The sequence below is a fragment of the Geotrypetes seraphini genome, chromosome 8 (assembly GCF_902459505.1).
Source record: "Geotrypetes seraphini chromosome 8, aGeoSer1.1, whole genome shotgun sequence".
Taxonomy (NCBI): domain Eukaryota; kingdom Metazoa; phylum Chordata; class Amphibia; order Gymnophiona; family Dermophiidae; genus Geotrypetes; species Geotrypetes seraphini.
Window position 1 is genome coordinate 92644215 of NC_047091.1, and position 20537 is coordinate 92664751.

A 20537-nucleotide genomic window follows, 5' to 3' on the forward strand; every position below is an offset into this window, starting at 1 on the left:
ATTAAATCTCTAATGCTTTCTTCCTTTCTATTATGTATAACTTTTGTAAACTGCATTGAACTTAAGGTTATGCGGTATAGAAATACGATGTTATGTTATGATTTGGATTTAGTGGTGATCACAGAGAACCATTACTTGGGATGTAGTTATAATCTGTTCAGGAAAGAAAGGGTAGGATGAAAAGGAGGGGGAGTGGCATTATTTGTTAAAAATCATATTAAAGCCACACAATTGCAGGATCTACAAGGTAAGGAATAGGCACTGCTGGTCAATCTGGAAAGGGAATGGAAAATGTATTTACATTGATGTAATATACAAGTCTCCTTCACAGACAGGAGTAGACATAGATTTAATAATAGACATTCAGAAGATAGCTGTAAAAGGGTTGTATTACTAATACAACAGGTGATTGTATTACTAATACAATAGGTGATTTCAACATGCCAAATATTAATTGGGGTATTCCAATTGCTGGGTCTTCTAGAAGTAGGGATGGGAAGTAATGGGAATGCTGAAGATGGGAGTGATCGAGGAGTTGATCAATGAGTGGGCTAGCCCTTTTGTTTTGGTGACAAAGCCAGATGGGTCAACCTGGTTTTGTGTGGATTTTCAAATGGTCAATAGCATTTCACAGTTCGACGCCTATTCCATGCCCCAGGTAGATGACTTAATAGAACAATTAGGGGAGCTTAGTTTTGTCCACTATTGATTTGACCAAAGAATACTGGCAAATTCCCTTAGAAGACAAGTATAAAGAAAAGATTGCTTTTATCACCCATCAAGACCTGTATCAATTTAAGGTACTTCCATTTGGACTCCATGGAGCTCCAGCTACATTTCAGTAAGTCATGAACTAAGTACTTAGGCCTTACCAGGAGTATACCTGAGCTTATCTAGATGACGTAGTTATCTTTTATGGAAGCTGGTAGTGATGCTTACGACAGCTGGGGACAGTCTGTAAGTTCCTTAGGCTGGGCTTACTGCCAACCTGAAAAAGTGTGCCCTGTGTCAAAAAGAGGTACAATACCTGGGGTACTACGTAGGGGAAGCTTGGATTAAACTGATGCCCTCCAAAGTAGAAGCAGTACAGAACCTGCAACCCCCTCAAACAAAGAAACAGTTACAGCCTTTCTTAGGCATGATCGAGTACTGTACGAAGTTTATTCCCAAATTTGCAGACTTAAGTGCTGATCTAACAGCAATGTTGTGAAACTTCCAAACTAATAAGTTGAGATGGGATAGAGTAGCAGACAGGGCGTTTGTTCAGCTTAAGGAAGCCCTGTGCAAAAGAATCCGTTCTGAGGAATATGGACTTCATTCAGGGTGTTCATTTTACAAATGAACGCTTTAGGAGTTGTTTTAGGTGCAGTCCTGAGCCAAGGTGTTGAGCAAGAGGAACATCCTGTTTTGTACTTCATTTGCAAGTTGCCAGAGACTGACCAACAGTACTTGGCCATGGAGAAGCAATGTTTGGCAGTAAAGTGGGCAATACAGTACTACAGTACTATCTGTTGGGTAGGCATTTTATGTTGGTAATGGACCATATACCTCTCAAGTGGCTGGGCCAGATGAAAAACAATAACCCGTGACTAATGTGGTGGCATCTGGCCCTGCAAGCCTGTAATTTTGAGGTGACACATAGGTCAGGTAAGCTCATAAAAATGCTGATTTCCTCTTTAAGGAAGGGGTGGCATCAGTGAGGTGGGACTAAAGGTTCCAAAATGAAGGGGAGAAATATGTGATGGAGTATACATCCCATTACAGGAGACAGAGAAGCCTAGGGAAAAGTTCCTTCCAAGAAAACAATCTGGGCCTGAGGGTAGTCCCCAAAACTCCTTTATTCAGTTAGGATGATCAATGGGGGCTCTGCCAAGTGGGAGGTAGTAGTTGATTGGGAAGACTACATGGGAGGTGGTGGGGGTAGGTGATCCCTCAAAGTCCCAGACCACAGATTTCCCTAAGAGTTGTGAACTGAATATTGCTCAACATTTGAACTGAAAGACTAATTTGCATAGGATATAGAACTGGAGAAAAGACTGTCCAAAAGGGAGCAAGGCCCTTTTGGAGCCTGAGAGGGGGCTCAGAGAGGAAGGGGACATAGGTCTTTATAAGATACTTGAATTACTTTAGGACAGCCTGTTTAGTGGAAGTGATGCTTCACCCTGAGTGTATAGGGGAACAAGAATTAGGACTCTACAGTTGTAGAGGCTCAGTCTCTGAAGTTGTTTGTTAGGGACCACAGTTTCTTGTGGTGACCCTCAAGTTGGAGGGTGGTTATGAAATGCTGGCTTCAGCTTAACTCCAGGAAAGCCCTAGAGTAACCAGAGTGGACTTAAATGGTTTCATGGTATCCTGTGGCTAAAGGGGTAGGGAGAGCAGCTAGTCTGACAGGAGGGAGGAGCTGTTCCTAGCAATTGCTCTTCTGCTAGTGATTCTCTGGAAGACTAAGGATAGGGGTTTTTAGCCCCAAGAGAAAGTACTAATCCTAATGCTGCACATCACTAATAAAGAAAAAAAAATCACTCCCAGCACAGTATTTTTTACTGTAATGTGTAGAGCTTTGTGCATCTGGACCTCAGGCTTTTATTAAAGCACATAAGATGCTTTGTTTTAGCTTTTAACCTTTAACTAGTGTGGTATTCAGCCTATGCCTGCTAGCAGTGGCGTACCTAGGGGGGGGGCCGGGGGGGGCGGGCCGCCCCGGGTACCAGCCCTAAGGGGGTGTTCCCGGCCTTGCCGTTCAGTCCCCCGCCACCCCCGAAGGACCGCTCGCCCCACTGACCTTCCTGCACCACCTGTGAAGCAGCCCGCAGCAGGATCGCGAAGTCAGCGTCAGCATCCCTGCGCTGCTTCCTGCGCCGCGATCCCGCCCCTCCTCTGACGTCAGAGGAGGGGCGGGACCGTGGCGCAGGAAGCAGCGCAGGGATCGCTGACGCTGACTTCGCGATCCTGCTGCGGCTGTTCATAGGTGGTGCGGGGAGGCCAGGGGGGCGAGCGGTCCTTCGGGGTGGGTCGGGGCATCAGGCCTTCAGGGTGGGGCGGGCGGGCAGGCAAGCAGGCTTTCAAGGGGGAGGGGGTGACAGGCAGGCAGGCAGGCCTTCAAGGGGGGACAGGCCTTCGGGGGGGGTGCAGACCTTCAAGGGGTGCAGGCCTTCAAGGGGGGCAGGCAGGCCTTCAGGGGGGTGCAGGCCTTCGGGGGGGGTGTAGGCCTTTGGGGGGTGCAGACCTTCAAGGGGGTGCAGGCCTTCAAGGGGGGGAACAGGCCTTCAAGGGGGGAAAGGCAGGCAGGCCTTCAAGGGGGGGGACAGGCCTACAAGGGGGGGGACAGGCCTACAAGGGGGGGACAGGCCTACAAGGGGGGGGACAGGCCTACAAGGGGGGGTGCAGGCCTTCAAGGGGGGTGCAGGCCTTCAAGGGGGAGACAGGCCTTCAAGGGGGGGGAAAGGCAGGCAGGCAGGCCTTAAAGGGGGGACAGGCCTACAAGGGGGGGACAGGCCTACAAGGGGGTGGGACAGGCCTTCAAGGGGGGGACAGGCCTTCGGGGGGGTGCAGACCTTCAAGGGAGTGCAGGCCTTCGGGGGGGGTGCAGTCCTTCAAGGGGGTGCAGGCCTTCAAGGGGGGGAAAGGCAGGCAGGCAGGCCTTCAAGGGGGGACAGGCCTACAAGGGGGGGGAGAAGCTACAAGGGGGTGGGACAGGCCTTCAAGTGGGGGACAGGCCTTCGGGGGGGTGCAGGCCTTCGGGGGGTGCAGACCTTCAAGGGGGGGACAGGCATGCAGGCCTTCAAGGGGGGGACAGGCCTACAAGGGGAAGGGACAGGCCTTCAAGGGGGGTGCAGGCCTTCAAGGTGGGACAGGCAGACCTTTAAGGGGGGACAGGCCTTTGGGGGGGGGACCATGATTTAGAAGTACACGGAGGGAAGGGGGTGTTCAAAGAGACATGCATATGCCAAACTTTGGGGGGGGGGAAGAAATAATGGGTCTGAAAATAGAGGAGAGGGAGAGAGATGATGGACCATGGGATTTAGGGAGGGAAGGAACAGAAAGGGAGAGAAATTGGACACAAGGGATGGTGTGGAGGAGGGATAGAGATACTGGATAGGAGGGTAATTAGGAAAAGAAACGGAGAGATGGTGGACTCTGGGATGGTGGGGAAGGAGGGAGAGATGCCGGATGAAAGGGTATTTAAGAAAAGGTGGATCTGTGGAGGGAGATGAAAAAAAGGAAAGATACCAGACTTCCTGGGAAGGGAAGGGAAATGGAAAGGGAGGACAGAGTTGGCAGATGGATGGTTAGCATGCAGAAAGAAGGAGACCCTGGCAAGCAAGTTATCAGAAGAAAACCAGAGCCTTGGACCAACAAGATTTGAAATATAACCAGACAACAAAAGGTAGAAAAATTAATTTTATTTTCTGTTTTGTGATTATAACATGTCAGATTTGAAATGTGTATCCTGCCAGAGCTGGTGTTGGACTGCAAACGTGAGCTAGGATTTAACAGAAAGAGGAAAAGTCCTTTTTGTTTCTTTATTTTATTTACACCACAGTGCCAGTGTGGTTAGGAGAAGCCAAAGGGGGTGAAAAAGCTATAAAACCCACCAGGAGTTTTGAAAAAAATCACCCAACTGGGCAGGAAAATCGAATTGAAAAACCAATTCAATAGGGCTGAATCGAATCAAAATTTTTTTTTCCTGTATCTGGCAGCATTAGTTTGCGCTACTGTCTTAGACTTTAGGACCTGGGATTGGGGAGAGATGGCATCCTCAGTACTTTATAATGCAAGTGAAACGAGGATTTGGTCAGACTTTTGGAGGGTCTGCAGAAAAAAAATATTGTATAGGCCGGGGACATGAGACAGCAGGAAATGGGAACTTTTCTTCCTTCTATTTTTGTGAATGGAAAGGCTGAGGATGTCAGAGAGGTCAGTTAAAATATGTGCTTTATAAGAAAATATAATAATGTGTTTTATAAAGTTTATAGCATAGCTGGCCTACCCAGTGAGGTGTTCCTAGTGGTGATGGTGGCAGCGTGTCAATGTGTTGAGAGGAAGAGGTGGTCTGGGAAATTCTGCTGAGCAAACTCCGGGCCCATTTCCACCCCCCAGTTAGTCCACTCCACTCAACTGATTCACACACTGAGTGGGTCTTTGGGTGTTGTTTTGGGATCTCTTCCAGTGGTTTATCTCCTTCTGGTCCAAGGAAGGAAACTTTGTTATCCTTAGCATTGACCTACAGAATATGTTTGTAACAGCGCTGCTTGTGTGGCATTAGGCTATGTAGTGATCGAAAGAAAAAAACAGACCTTTGCACATTTTTGCACTATATGGTGGGTGTATGAGGAGATTCACATTTCCTGCACAGCTAAGTCCATGTGAAGTTACCTTGTGCTGTATTTGACATCTAGCAAGGTCTCTGTTTGAAAGGAAAGATCTAAACTTAAAAATGAAGTGGCCAGAAGTTATGGTAAAAGCAGATAGTGTAGCTGGTTTTAAGAAAGATTTGGACAAATTCCTGGAGGAAAAGTCCATAATCTGTTATTAAGACATGGGGGAAGTGTCTGCTTGCCCTGGATCGGTAGCATGGAATGTTGCTACTCTTTGGGTTTTGACCAGGTATTAGTGTCCTGGATTGGCTACCATGAGAATGGGCTACTGGGCATGATGGACCATTGGTCTGACCCAGTTAGGCTATTCTTATGTTATGTTCTCATCTGTAGGGGCCTTTGTTTTCACTTCTTATTTTAATGTATTTTTTTTCTGGGAACTTATCAGTGTTTTTTATAATGGGAACAAAAATGGAAGAGAATTAATGTGTGTGGAATGGGGGGTAACTAATTTCTTCAGCTAAATAATTCAATCCACTTCAAACAGACATAGGAGAACTTGTGCACCATTCACACACCCTCCAACCAAAAAACGTCAAAAGAAAAAAACTGTTCGACAACCTCCTAGCCATTCGAGCTGCAACACTCGACCCCCAACTCTACAACCAATTGATATCAACCACAGACTGCAAAACCTTCAAAAAGAAATAAAAACCCTTCTATTCAAAAAACACATAAAACCGAACTAACACAATCAGAACTGTCCCAAGCATCACCTGCAACTACTCCATATGTACTTCTAATGTCATGACAATTTAGACATAATTTATGTTATGTTATGTTTGGAATAATGGTTACATATATGAGGTTCAATAAAAGAAAATTTTCACTGCCTGTTTCTATTCTGACCATTTCATGGTTATTGCAAAAAAAAAAATAAAAAAAAATTTTTTTTACATGGGGGGGGGTGTTGATGGGCCCCGGGTGCCACATACCCTAGGTACGCCACTGCCTGCTAGGTCTGTCCCCAGAGCAGTGCAGAAACCTGGAGCAAAGGCACTAGAAACAGCTCATTTTAAACCCCAAACTAACCATTTTGGAGACTTTTCTTCTTTGGCCTCTAGAGGGAGCAGGAGAGCAGATTTGCCTGTTCTACAATCCCCACACAGCTCTAGTTTAATAATAATAATAATTATAATAATTTTATTTCTTATATACCGCTAAATCCGTTAGGTTCGAAGCGGTTTACATAGAAATATACATTGAGGAAACAATAAAAATAGGATAAATAAAGAAAAGGTACTTAGAAATTCCCGTACTGTCCCGAAAGCTCACAATCTAACTAAAGTACCTATGAAAAAAAAACAACCAGTTAATGAATATTAAGATGTAAAAATAAAGACAGAGATAGTTTAGTTCCTAGCAGTCACTTGCAGGCGGGAAGCAGAACCAGCCGGAAAGTTCAAGTTCAAGTTTCAAGTTTATTTGTTCTTAATGAATCGCCTATTTTAAATTACTAGGCGATGTACAATACCATAAAAAAATACGAATAAAACACTGGTGTCAACATATAAACTAACTTTTGTTATGCGATAAAAATTATCATACAAAAATACATACATATAAGAAAATATTAGTTATGGGTGAAAACATACAAGAGTGGTGAGGACAAATAGGGGGGAAATTACAATGTCTTTTCACCTGAGAGTTTGGGGCGTGGCTGCAGACTATTACATCAGAAAGTAGAACTGCTAGAGATGCAGAAGGAAAAGCAGGCAGGAAGGCTCAGGGACGAGAGCTCTGGATGGCAGTGAACAGCCTGAACGCAAGGAGCTGACAGAGGCTGGTCTGGAGCCACCAAACCTAATGCCCTAGGATTTTCAAACCATGGAGCTGTAGCCATATCCTGAGCTACTGAATGGAGCCCTGCCAATGGAAGTTTGCTGTACTGAAGGCAAGTGAATTAAACTGCCTAAATGTTTGACCTGGATACTGTTTGGCTAAGCTTACTAAATGCCTATTGTTGAGTAACCCTGAAGAAGGTGAGGTGCTTGGTGGCACCTGTAAGAAATTTAAAGAACTGTTTTTGGATTTGGATTTTTTTTTCTTTCCCTCTGGGTGGGGGGAACGGTTGTTACCAGTCCCAGGAATTGGGGACTGCTCTCTGTCTTCTGTGGTGGGTTTGAGAGCATATCATTTGCAAATTGTGACCACACATAGTACACTCCCTGGCCAGCAAGTCAGATGCTGGAGCCTAGTGCCGTAGCACTAGCTCAGGCTAAGGTAGTGATAATAGCCCAAAAAGACTGTTTTTGAAATATTTGAAAGTTTTGAACCATTAGTTGGCTGGAGAACCAGCAGCAGCTTTGAAAAGCCTGAATTATGAGTTTTTGGAACTTAATTGGCTAGCACTAATCGAGAGACTGTTTGGAATTACAGTTTGTTTGCTTTGAACCATACTTTGTTTTTGAACATCCTGACAAGATTAATTTTCTTTCTTCCAATGTGGAACAGTTGAACTCTAGGCAAGCAGGCTGGTTTGAATGGTTTATTTTGGTGTTTGGCTTTGTGAATAAACCCAGACCTTGCTGGATGCAATACACTTACCTGGTGTTGTGGTGTTCTCTTATGGTAACCTTTTTTATTTCCTTGTGCAGCCCGTAGCGGCTCACAAGAGTTTTCTTTTGTTACTGGTGCCCTAGGACTCATCGCCCTGAGGCTGCCGGTGACACTAGGTAGTGTTCAGAAACTACCAGAAACACAGAGACAAACACACAGAAAGCAAGTGGAATTATCTACATCTAAAATATCTGTTCTTTTGGACATCACCTGCACAGTTAAGACCTCCAGTGGTTACTTGGGCCCCAACAGAGAAAAGAAGGAGAAACTATGTGCACAACAAACATAGATTTGGGTTTCAGAAATTAACATTTGTTGTGTACAAGAGATGTGGAGAGCAAATTTTTATATGACATCCAAATCTGAATTTGGACATTTTGCGGAAGATGTACCAAACATGCCAATTTTCAAAACATCTATCTTATTTTTTCAAAAATTCAATTTTTCAGATGTGCATCTTTGTTTATGAACCATTTTTGAAAAAACATGTACAAAAGAAAAATGTGCAAAACAAGCCATTGGGATGTAGGAGGGGCCAGCAATGTTTGTAGACTGGCAACACAAACATCCCAGCAGAGCAGTGGCTTCCTTCAGTATTACTCTACTGTTTCAGCTACCCTCCCCAAACTTTTCCCCCCTCTCAATGTTTCATGGTAACACCTACCCAAGTCAGAGAGCAGAACTCATAACAGCTTGCCAGCTACTCACTAGAGGTTTTTGGCAGTCCATCTCCAATGCTGATGGTAAGGGTTTTGCCTCCTGGTTTCAAGACAGCGATGTCCCCCTGCCCTCTTGTAAACATGACACCCCGAGTGCCTCCTCCTCCCCAGCCTTCTTTCTTCACCTTAAACTGTAGTCTGAAAAAGAAACGCATCATAAAATCTATTCCCTTTTAGTGCAAAAGGTATATGAGTCTTGAACCAATGGGTTATTCTCCTTTACTCATAAATTTGTAGAAGGCATCATCTACCTTTTTCTCAGTTTCGCCTCCTGCATCTCTGGGCTGTGTCCGATCTCCTCAGTTTTTACTTCTACAAGTGAGTTGAAAGGCGTCTTTTTGATCTGCTCTAATTTAGATGTTTTATTTTCAGGTCCTAATCCGAACTGTGAGGCTTGTGGTGCTCCAGAGGTTCCTAGTTTGACTGGGACAGCTCTGCTTGGGAGAAAACACAGACTCTGGGGTCAGAAGTCTTTAGCCGAGAGGGCAACCATTTAACAGAGAACCTACCTGTCCAGACAGTCCTAACACTTTGGTGGCTCGGGGACCATTCCCCTGGGAGCACAGATTGCTCTTAGTTTTTACTGAAACTTGAGCACAGGCTCTGTGGCCCCCTGTCAGTCCTGAGGGCTATAGCGGGTGGCGGCTGTGTGTTTCCCCCCTCCTGCGACATGTGAGATACTGTGGGGGTCTGGGGTCTCAGGCTCATTCAGGGTCTGACTGGCAGCCTGAACAAACAAGCATTTGGCTTGGAATTTCATGCTTCTCTGAAGAAGCTTTTTTCTCCATTGTCCAGCTTTAGTTTGAGCTGAAGCAGGCACAACACTAGCACAACAGTGAGTACTGGCTAATGTAGCCTATGGGAGACATCGGGGTAGTCTACAGATTGAAGTTTTAGAGGTTTCTGGGGCTGGTATTTGTGTCCTCCCCCCCATCTCCAAAAAACTCTTTGTAGGATTTTCTGTGTTTTTATTTAGCTCTCCCGGGCTGTTTTTGGAGCTAAAACACTGCTGCGATGGCCATCTTAGATTTCTTGATTTGATTTTAAAAGCCTTTATCTGCCTCAAAACACCTCAGTTTTACTTAAAATTGTTCCAGATGGACTCCGTAGGCTGTTTTAATGAGGATTCATGCCAGATTCAGGCTGGATGGCCAGCTCAGAAACGTCTGTGTTCCATATACCGCAGGGCACATGGAGGGAGGGGTGGGAGTGCTAGGCTTAGCCCCCTTTGATACTTCTAGGGCATCTCATTCACAGATGGCTCAGTTTGGGGGGTCAGACCTGTGCGGCTCAACTTTCAGTTATGTGCAGCTCTAAGGCTCAGACCACATTTTTTCTTTTGCATCCAGATATTACCGAGATGCTGGCAGGGCTTTGGGAGACTCCTGAAGATCCCCTGTGGGTTGTCAGGACTATGACAAAGATGTATATGATGGCTCTGGATTTTCAGCAACTGTTGGTGCCACCTAACTTGGATTTATTGGTAATACTAGTGACTAAACCTACTTCACTGCCTAGTGAAGGCAGAATAACTTTAAAAGGATGCACAAGACCACAGAGTGGATTTAGTCCTCAAAAGGCAATTTGAGACCTTGGCCTTGGGTCTAAAGGCAGCAACTGGCTTATTTTGTTACAAACACCTTCCATAACAGATTGTTATGACACATAGGGGTGTTCATTAGTGATGACATGAAGGCTGCCAATCAAGTGGAGAATGCTTCCTCCAGGGCAAGGCAAATGATGGGTTGTATCCGTAGAGGTTTTGTCTGCAGGAGACCTGAGGTCATAATGCCGCTGTACAGATCCATGGTGAGACCTCATTTGGAGTATTGTGTTCAATTCTGGAGACCACACTACCGGAAGGATGTGCTGAGAATTGAGTCCATTCAGCGAATGGCCACCAGGATGGTCTTGGGGCTCAAGGATCTCATGTATGAAGAAAGGCTGAATAAATTGCAGCTATACTCACTTGAGGAACGAAGAGAGAGGGGAGACATGATTGAAACATTTAAGTACATCACGGGCCGTACCGAGTCGGAAGATGGTATCTTCTGTCTCATAGGACCCTCGACCACCAGAGGGCATCCGCTGAAAATCAGGGGAGGGAAGTTTCATAGTGACTACAGAAAATACTTCTTCACCGAAAGAGTGGTGGATCATTGGAACAAACTCCCACTGCAGATGATTGAGGCCAGCAGCGTATCAGATTTTAAGAGAAAATGGGATATTCACGTGGGATCTCTAGGGGAGTAAAGTCAGGGGGGCGGGTTTTTGGGTATGGGCAGACTTGGTGGGCTATAGCCCTTTTCTGCCGTCATTTTTCTATGTTTCTCTATGTTTCTATACTTCCAGTTTTCTACTTTTGGAGTGGATTATGTGGCAGATGCTCTATATAATGTTTTCAGAGTTTTGAGCAAGGTTTCTGCTTATTCAATTTCCACCCGTAGAACGCTCTGGATCAGGCATAGGGCAGGAGATTCAGCATTGAAGGCCACTTTGAACAGGTTTCTGTTCAAGGGCCAAATGCTCTTTGGGGAAAAAAAAGACAATCTTATGGCCAGTTTGGCAGATTGTTGCCAGAAGTCCTTGCCAGATACCAGACTGCAGGCCTCTGGGGTGTGTGTGTGTGTGTGTCAGATTGTAGTTCCTTTGGGGGTTCTTATCGATCTCATCAGTCCTCAGTAGGTTCTATTGCCCAAAGATCATTTCAAGGATCTTGGCAGAGGTTTGGTGGCTCTAGGAGTGCTCTGACCTCTAGTGTGCACCCTGCAGCAGCTTCCAAGAAGTTCCAATGTCGCTAGGTCAGTTAGTCTAACCCCCACTGATTGGAGAAAGGTTGCCAGCCTATTGGGAGGCTTGGGCAAGGACTTGTTTGGACCACTGGATATCATTCGAGAGGGATACAAGCTTGAATTCTTTTGTCCTCTACTGGACCTGTTTGTGGACTCTCTGGACAATTGGTCAGAGAAAGCGGTCAGAGTCCGAACAGCGGTGACACAGCTTCTGGATATTCAGGTCGTAGAACCCATACCAGCTGAAGAGTCAGGCTTGGGCAGATACTCCATATATTTCATCATGCCCAAGAAAGTCTCAGACGACTGGAGCACAGTCTTGGAACTGAAGTCAGTCAATGCGGTCAATGGAGACTGTGCATTCGGTCATAGCTTTGGTGGCACCAGGGGAATTTCTGGCATCTCTAGATTTATCAGAGGAAGTTCCTTAGATTCCATGAACTGGAAGCCATTTCTAGTTCTCAGTGCTCACATTCGGTCTGGCAACGGCACCTCACACCTTTACTAAGATATGGTCATGGTTGCAGTGCACCTGCACTTGGCTAATTGGCTGATCAGAGCTTCATCCAAGCACGAGAGAGAGACAGTGGCACAAGTTGTCCAGGTCCTTCAGGACCTTGGTTGGATTATTAACTTTCAGAAAAGTCCCTTGGAGTCCATGCAATCCTTAGAATACTTGGGAATTTGCTTCAACCTGGCAGAAGGCCGTGATTTTTTTTTTTTTTTTCCCAGAGACACGTAAAGAGAAACTAAGATGCTAGATTTTGGAGATCCTGGTTTTTGCCAGCTCCCCTGGCTTGGCACTATCTGCAGGTGCTGGGGTTGATGCTGACAACCATAAAGGTTGATTTGTGGGTGAAAGTTCATCTACTTCCTCTCCTTGACACACTATTGTCCCGCTGGACTTCATAGGCAGATTCTCTGCAGAGGTCACTGCCCTAGATGGCAGAAGCGTGTCAAAATTTGCATTGGTGGCTTCAGCCGGAGTCACTGGAAAAAGGCTTGCATATCCTCTTGGGTGATCCTGATGACAGATGCTAGCCTTTACAGCTGGGGGGGGGGGGGGTTTCATTGCGAGGGTCTTCTAGTCCAGGATTAATGGTTGCCCTCGCAGGGGAAGTGTTCGATCATCCACTTGGAGCTATGAGCCAGTTGTCTAGCTCTACAGACATTGGAGAACTCCCTGGAAGGCAAAATGGTCCAGGTTTTCTCAGACAATGCCACAGCGGTGGCCTATGTTAACAGGCAGGGAGGCACAAGGGTGCTGCATTGAAACTAGAGGCCCAGTTATTGTTTTGCTGGGTGGTAGCCTACCTGTAAACTCTTACCAGCAGTGCAAATATCCAGAGTGGACAATGTGCAGGCTGGCTATCTCGGCTGGCATACCCTAGACCTGGGGAATGGTCCTTAGCTCAGAGGGCCTTTGACAACATTGTGCATTGATGGGGGCATCCAACATTTGATTTGATGGCATTAGCAGTCAACATAAAAGTCTCTTGATTCTTCAGTCAAAGATTTGAGCCTGAAAGCGCCAGCATGAACCCTCTAGTATGACAGTGCCCAGAGAAAGGGTTGTTGTACATTTTCTCCCTCATGGCCCATAGTGGGCTGGGTCATTTGAAGAATAATGAACCATCTGGGATTGGTAATCCTGGGTGCTCCAGATTGGCTACATCAGCTGTGGTATGCGGATCTGGTTCATCTATAGAGGGACAAGTGTCTCAAACTGCCATTGTATCGACTCTGCTTCGCAGGGTCCTATTGTCCTGGAGGATCTGGAACACTTTAGGCTTCTGGTGTGGCTCATGAGTGAGGAAGTACTACTCAAAGGTGGTTATTGATACCCTCCTCAGATCTAAGAAACCAGTGACTTTTGCAGCTTATGCTTTTCAGCACTAGTGTGCTAAGGAGAATGTGGAGCTGGTGAAAATGCCAATGTCAGTTGTCCTAGTGTTTCTCCAGGATAGTCTCAAAAGGGTTTTGGCCATTAGCTCCCTCAAAGTATAAGTGGCAAAACTCTTATATTTTAGGGTTCGAGTAGAAAAGGTTTCCTTGGCCCCTCATCCAGTTGTTAACCAGATTTTTTAAAGAATTGTGGCTGCATCCTCTTCTATGACAGCCATTCCTGATGTGGGATTTTAATTTGGTTTTGTAAGCCCTCAGTAAGGCTCCCTTTGAGCTTTGCGAGAGGCGTCTCTGATGGATTTTACCATTAAGATGGTTTTTCTAGTAGCTATTGCCTCAGCAAGAAGAGTTTTGGAGCTACAAACTCTGTCGTGCAGAGAGTCTTTCCTCAGGCTTATGGAAACTCCCTCCACACGGTTCCTTCCTTCTACCAAAGTGGTCTTGGCCTTCCACGTCAATCAGGTAGTAAACTATCTGTGTTAAAAGCCCATAAAGTTTTGGCATTGCTGGATGTTAAAGAGTTTTTCTCTGTTATCTGTGAAGGCCTAGGGTCTTCAAGAGGTGACAAATGATTTTCACATCTAAGATCATCTTTTTGTGCTAACAAGCCTTAACCACCTGGAAAAAACAGCCTCTAAGGCTCCTAGCTCCAGGTGAATTCATACAGCTATTGCTAGCATGTATTGGGTGTGGTATGCAACCACCGATTGCTTTGAGAGCATACTCTATGAGGGATGTGGCTTCTTCATAGATGGAATCCAAGGCAGTTCCGCCCAAGGAAATTTGTAGGGCAACTACATGGTCCACCCTTCATACTTTCACAAAATTTTACAGAGTGGAGGTGGCAGCGTGAAAGGACACTGCTTTTGGGTCCTCGGTGCTTACAGCAGGCTCATCTGTCCTGCCCTAGACTCGGGGGACTGCTTTGGGATATCCCACTGGTTCAAAACTCGTATGCCTTTTGTACTAGAAAGGATGATTAGGTTCTTTCCTTAATCTTTTTTTCTAGTAGAAAGGCATATGAGTCTTGAAGGCTGCCCTGTCAGATTTCAATTACCCTGCTTGCTGTCTCAGACATGTATGCATTTCCAGATGTTGGTATCTGTTGTCAGATAGTTCCAAAGAGTACTAATTGATCTGTCTGTTCCAATGAGAAAAACGAGAGACTTGACAGCTACATGTTAGTACTGTTTGCATTCAGGTAGGTGGCTTGTTCATTTCCACCTTGTTCTTAGTTATATTTATATTGGCATTGATTTGTTGCCTTTGACTTGTTATGGCTCAGAACAGAATTGGCTGGTTGGGGAGTACCTCATTTCCCGCTTCCTTATCTCTCCTTTTATAGGAATTGTCAACTGCTTTGATACGAACTGAGGAGATGGGGCACAGCCCAGAGATGCAGGAGGCTGATCCGAGAGAAAAAAGGTACATGATGCCTTCTACAAACTTACGAATAAAGGAGAATAACCTGTTGGTTCAAGACTCGTATGCCTTTCTACTAGAAAGAAGATTATCGCGGTAAGATTAATCTTTCTTTATAGTTTTCTCTTTCTCCAGTTAACATATCTATGCAACAGACCATGGGCAGGCAAATGTCTTTCATGAATATTCATCATGGACATCCTGAAAATCAGGCCAGTGTGTGAGATTTCAGAGCTGGAGCTGAGAACTCTTGGGCTAGAACAAGAGCTCTAAAAACAGACATTCTACAATCAGGGGTGCAATTCAGTAACTTGGCACATTGCTCACAAAGAAGCTGTTATAGAATTCTAGCGTAAATTGGAATTGGTGTGACAAAATTTAGCTGTGATCATTTATGCCAGCTCTATGGCAGGTGTAAAAGGGAGCAACTAAGGCCTGGGTACTCTGTATGGTGCCAATATCGGCAGTTGCCTAAAAAGCGGCTGCCGATCCCATGTCAATCATATAGTGAATTGCGCCTCCAGGAAAGATAGGCGCCAGAAATGTAGGCCAGAGTTTTCCAGGCCTATATTTCCGGCACCTCTTTTTGTCATGAATCGCATCTACGTAGGTGCTTTTTCGGTGCCTAATGCCACTTCTAGCATTAGTCATATCCATAGTAGCATTAAGCGCCAGAAAGCACCTACGTAGGTATGATTCTGGTGCATATTATTTTGGCTCCAGTAGGCTCTTTCTTGTCGTTTCAATCTGTGTTTGTCAATTAACTTAGCGCCTAGAATTTCTCCCTAAGTGCACCATGCAAAGCATATAACTATATGAATACGTTGGAGACATGTTATAACCCACCCATGTTCCACCCACATATAATGCCCCCTTGTAGCTATGCACTATAGCACTTAGGCGCAACCTTATAGAATGGTGTCTAATACACTTATGTGCATACCTGCCAATTGAGGCACCTCTGATATGTGTCAGTGGCAAGTTAGGGTTGGCACCAATTTACAGAACTGCCCTGCAGAGTTGGAGTATTGATTCATCCCTCATTTGAAAAGCAATAAAAACATACCTCTTCGCCTAACTCCCCTGCCTAAGACTGATAGGTTACAAAAAAAATTAATGTATATCGATTGTCACATTAGGAAAAAACTTATATTGATAAATCTTGCATTGTATCTATGTCAAATTTATCCTGTAACTTGCATATTATGTATATTGGTATTAGATTCCCTAGTATATCTCACATAGGATAAAACTTGTATTGAAGAACCTTGCACTGGAACTATGGCAAATTGTAACCTGTATACTATATATATTGGTATTAGATCCCTAATATGTGTCAAATTAGGATAAATCCAGTACAAATCATAACCTGTTAACTATATTATGTATATTTAACCTGTAACCTGTTCTGAGCTATTTAGGGAAAATGGGATAGAAAACGAATTACCTTATTTTTCGGACCATAAGACGCACCCACCTGTAGAGGAGGAAAAACCAAGAAAAAAAAATTTGGTTCAGAATTTTTTTTTCTTCTTGGTTTTTCCTTCTCTACACTTAGGTTGGTCTGGTGCTGGGAAGCCGAAAGCCCACAGCCCGAAGCCGCCCACAGCCCCCCGGTACCTTTTTTAGTGGCGGTGGTCCAGCCTGGTCTCCTGGATGGCTGCTTTTGTCTTAGAAGAGTGACGCACAATGCAGGAGCGTGACCTTTGCGCTTCCTGCTTGGTCCCGCGCCGCTCTGTGATTGGCTACAGTTAGTAAGGCGCGCAGTGCATTCGGTCCATAAGACACACCACCTTTTTCAACCCTCTTTTTGGGAGTGGAAAAAGTGCATTTATGGTCCAAAAAATACGGTAAATAAATAACCCCCCTTTTTACAAAACCGTGGCACAATTTTTAGCGCCAGCTGTGGCGGTAACAGCTCTGATACTCAGGAATTCTATGTGCGTTGGAGCTGTTATCGCTATGGCCAGCACTAAAAACCATGCTATAGTTTTGTAAAAGGCGGGGGGGGTTATTAAATAAATTGCTTGCCCATTTTATTATCTGAATTATCTGATATAGGACTTTCGACATTTCTTCACTGATCCAGTGAAGGGAATGAAGCTCTCAAAATATTGACACAGCCATATTGAGTTAGTCCATTAAAAACCGTTTCGTCCATAGTTGTTGCATAGAAACACAAGGCCTCTTGTTCCTGAGCAAAGTTCAGTGAGTTAGAATACAGCTTCTATCTATTGATTGGCTGGAGCTTAGGTGAAATAGCAGTGTCTGGCTTCCCACCTTCTTCTCCCCCCCTCCTGGATTCCCTTTATATCTTATTGACTCCTTACGCATCTGCGAAGCGGAGCTGTAGCTTGGTTTTGGTGATCTCCTCATAGCGTTTGCACAAGAGGCTGAGCAGTTCCGTCTTAAACATGGACTCTAGCAAGCTGTCATGCTCGACCTCATGAAGAATGAAGAAATCATCTTGCCTCATGCTACCAAATTAAAAAAACAAACAAGACAAAATGAAAGGTCAGGGTCAAAGTTAATAAGATGGTCTTTTGCAGTCTGGGCAGCAACCGAATCAGGAGCTTCAAACTCAAGTTTCAACGTAGAATCTCAGTTATCCGGCATCCACGGGGATTGGTGGATTCTGGATAACTATTTTTCTGGTTAATTGAGAGAGTGTTAGAAACCTTGTCAAGCACACTCAATTCCTCACCCCCTCCCGCCCAAAAGCACCAGTGCAGCAGCGGTCCTGAGCCGCAAAGCCCCCCCCTCCCTCCCTCAAGCCCCAAAGTGGCAGAAGCAGGCAGCAGTCCTGAGCTGCGAACTCCCTCGTTCCCTCTCCCCCCTCCTTCTCTCCCTTCCTTACTCAAGTGCAGCCGGTCAACAGGAGGCAGCCTCAAAACAGACTGCTTGCGGCCAGGCCAACAAGAGAGCCATATTTATTTCCAGGGTGGAGGCTGGACTGGAGAGAGTGAGTCCAAAAACCCGGACAAATTCCCTCCAGTCCAGGAAACTGTCCAGATACCCAGACAGTCCTCTAAAAAGAGGACATGTCTGGGTAAATCTGGACATCTGGTAACCCTAACTTAAACGGTAAAATGAGAATATTCGGTGCAAGATAACTGGCTATCTTTGCTGAATATTCATAGTTAGCGGTTAAAAGTTAACTGGCTAACTCATGTGATAACCAGCAATATTCTGTGCTCACTGGCTAAATTTAGCAGCCTATCTCTGGCTGCAATTAACTTAGCCAGCCAGTGCTGAATATTAACTTAGCACCGGCCAAAGATACCCTGGATATTCAATGTTAGTCAATGAAAATGGCCCTGCACTGAATATCTGCAGTCGTCACTGACAATGGGAGGTATGTCAGCTGCCTCCTGGTGGCTGAATATCAGCTTCTTCCTGTCCACCCTCCTTTGCTATCTAAAAGTGATGTGGATAGAGGCGTTTAAATACCTACATGGCATAAAAGTGAATGAGGTGAGTCTCTTCCATTTGAAAGGAAGCTCCGGAATGAGAGGGCATAGGATGAAGTTAAGAGGTGTTAGGCTCAGGAGTAATCTAAAGAAATACTTTGGTAGATGTGTGGAATAGGTGGTGGAGACAAAGATTGTGTCTGAATTCAAAAAAGCGTGAGAAAGGCAAATGGGTTCTCTTTGGGAGAGAAGAGGAGATAGTGGATCCAAAGGATGGGTAGAATGGATGTGCCATTTGGCCTTTATCTGTCATCATGTTTCTAAGTGGATCACCATGTATGATTTGTGGCTTTCTAAAATTGCTTTTCTCATTTGTTGGTGATCTAAGTTTGTAGCTGAAGCAAGGGAGGGTTGTAACTTGCTCAAGATTATAATGACAAGCAGTGAGATATGAACACTGGTTTCCCCAGATCTCAGCTAGCTAGCCTGGAAGAACGATTTTTCTAATAATGAATGGGCTAGACAGAGCCAGTGCATCCATTAGGCAACACCTGGCAGGTAGCTTCTTGGAGAAAGCAAAGAACAACTGCAGTCCTAAGACACAAACTCAAAGATCCATCAGTATGTGTTTTAACCTGACTAGTCAATATTCAGCTGGCAGCTGACCAGTGTGGACAGAATTAGGCCCAGATATTTAATGCCAGACAATGCCTGGGCACCAGCATTGAATGAATATCCAGGGCCATGCTGGCCACTGGATCTTACGCAGGTCCCGGCTGATATTTAGTCAGGACCTGCCTAAGACATTAATACGGGCCTCAGCTAAATATCAACCAGGAACTGCATAAGGAAAGCAGATGTCCTCACACACTCTGAATTAGGGTTACCAGATGTCCGGGAAAACATGGACTTGTCCTCTTTTTAGAGGACTGTTCGGGTGACCAGATGGACTTTCCAAAACCCAGCAGTTTGTCCAGGTTTTGGAAAGCCCTGAGCTCCAGCCACATCTGGAGGGTTTCCGAGCATGCGCGGATGATGTCACACACAGGGGGCAGGGCTGGAGGCAGAACAGGGCGTGACTGGGGGGTGGAACAGGGTGGGGCCATGTGTACTTTTTTTAACTTAAAAAATCTGGTAACCCTACACTTATGGCATGCAAATTACTTGAATATGTGCGCTGGTAGAATTGAGCATTGGGAAGTTAAGGGGAAGGAACATGCCTGGTGCATGCGCATAAAGGTTGTGTGGTAAGCTCAGCTGTTGTGCACATGTGCCAAGCAAACCTGAAGGTAAAGCACACATTGGCACCTGTTTTCAGCACCTTTAAGTATAAACTTTCCAATTTTTTTTTTTACTTAGAAGGCTTATACAGTAAAACCTTGGATTGCAAGTAACTTGGTTTGCAAGTGTTTTGCAAGGCAAGGAAAATATTTTATTAAATTTTAACTTGATATATAACAATGTCTTGCAATATAAGTACATACAGTATACACACGTCACATCAGCACAATTGAGCCGATGGTTCTTCTCTCTCTGACGCTGTGGGAGTGTAATGACTGTTCTAAATGAGCGAGGTCTTGCAATACAAGTACGTATAATATTTTGTATTAAAGTTTTTGGGATATGGAACGAATCGTCTGAGTTTCCATTATTTCCTATGGGGAAATTCGCTTTGATATGAGTGCTTTGGATTACAAGCATGCGTCTAGAACGAATTATACTCGCAAACCAAGGTTTTACTGTATTTAAGTTGGAAACAGACGCCAATGTGTGCTTTCAGTTTCGGGTTTGCTCTGACTCTCACACATTGGTCTCACTGCTGCTGTCAGTGTTAAGGGGCTTGCATGGGCTTTTTTCTGCTTCTAAATTTAAAGAAAAACTGGCAGATTTTACAGACAGAATTATGGGAAATTATCTTTTCAAATGCAAATTTCTACTACTGTACAACGTAGTTATTACAAATTACGTCTTATTCGTTCAATATATCTTCTACTTCCATCTTCCATCAATATTCTTATCCATTCTTTAGTAATTAGCATACTCAATTACTGTAATTCCTTATACTATGGTACTAGATGCAAGGATATTAATTCTTTACAATTAGTTCAAAATATTTCCATAAAATTAATAACTGGAAAAAATAAATTTAACCATGTTACTCCTCTTTTGAAGTCAGCTCATTGGCTATATATTAATCACCATTTGACATATAAGATTTTGATTTTTAAGACACAATCTACTCTAATCTCCAATTTATTTCAATAATTACTTGATACCAAACACCTTCTCATATGCTTCGTTCTCTTTAACAAAATCTTCTTACTATTCCATCTGTAAGATATGTTACATGTG

The 20537-nt window shown here is 44.6% G+C and overlaps 1 protein-coding gene across 1 annotated transcript in view; it reads right to left on the minus strand.

Moving 5' to 3' along the window:
• MYO1F (myosin IF) overlaps window positions 1–20537 on the minus strand; it is a 235841-nt gene that overhangs the window by 49940 nt on the left and 165364 nt on the right. Inside the window, 2 exon segments of the mRNA XM_033955757.1 lie at window positions 8646–8794; window positions 17106–17252. Coding sequence (XP_033811648.1) covers window positions 8646–8794; window positions 17106–17252 — 296 coding nt within the window.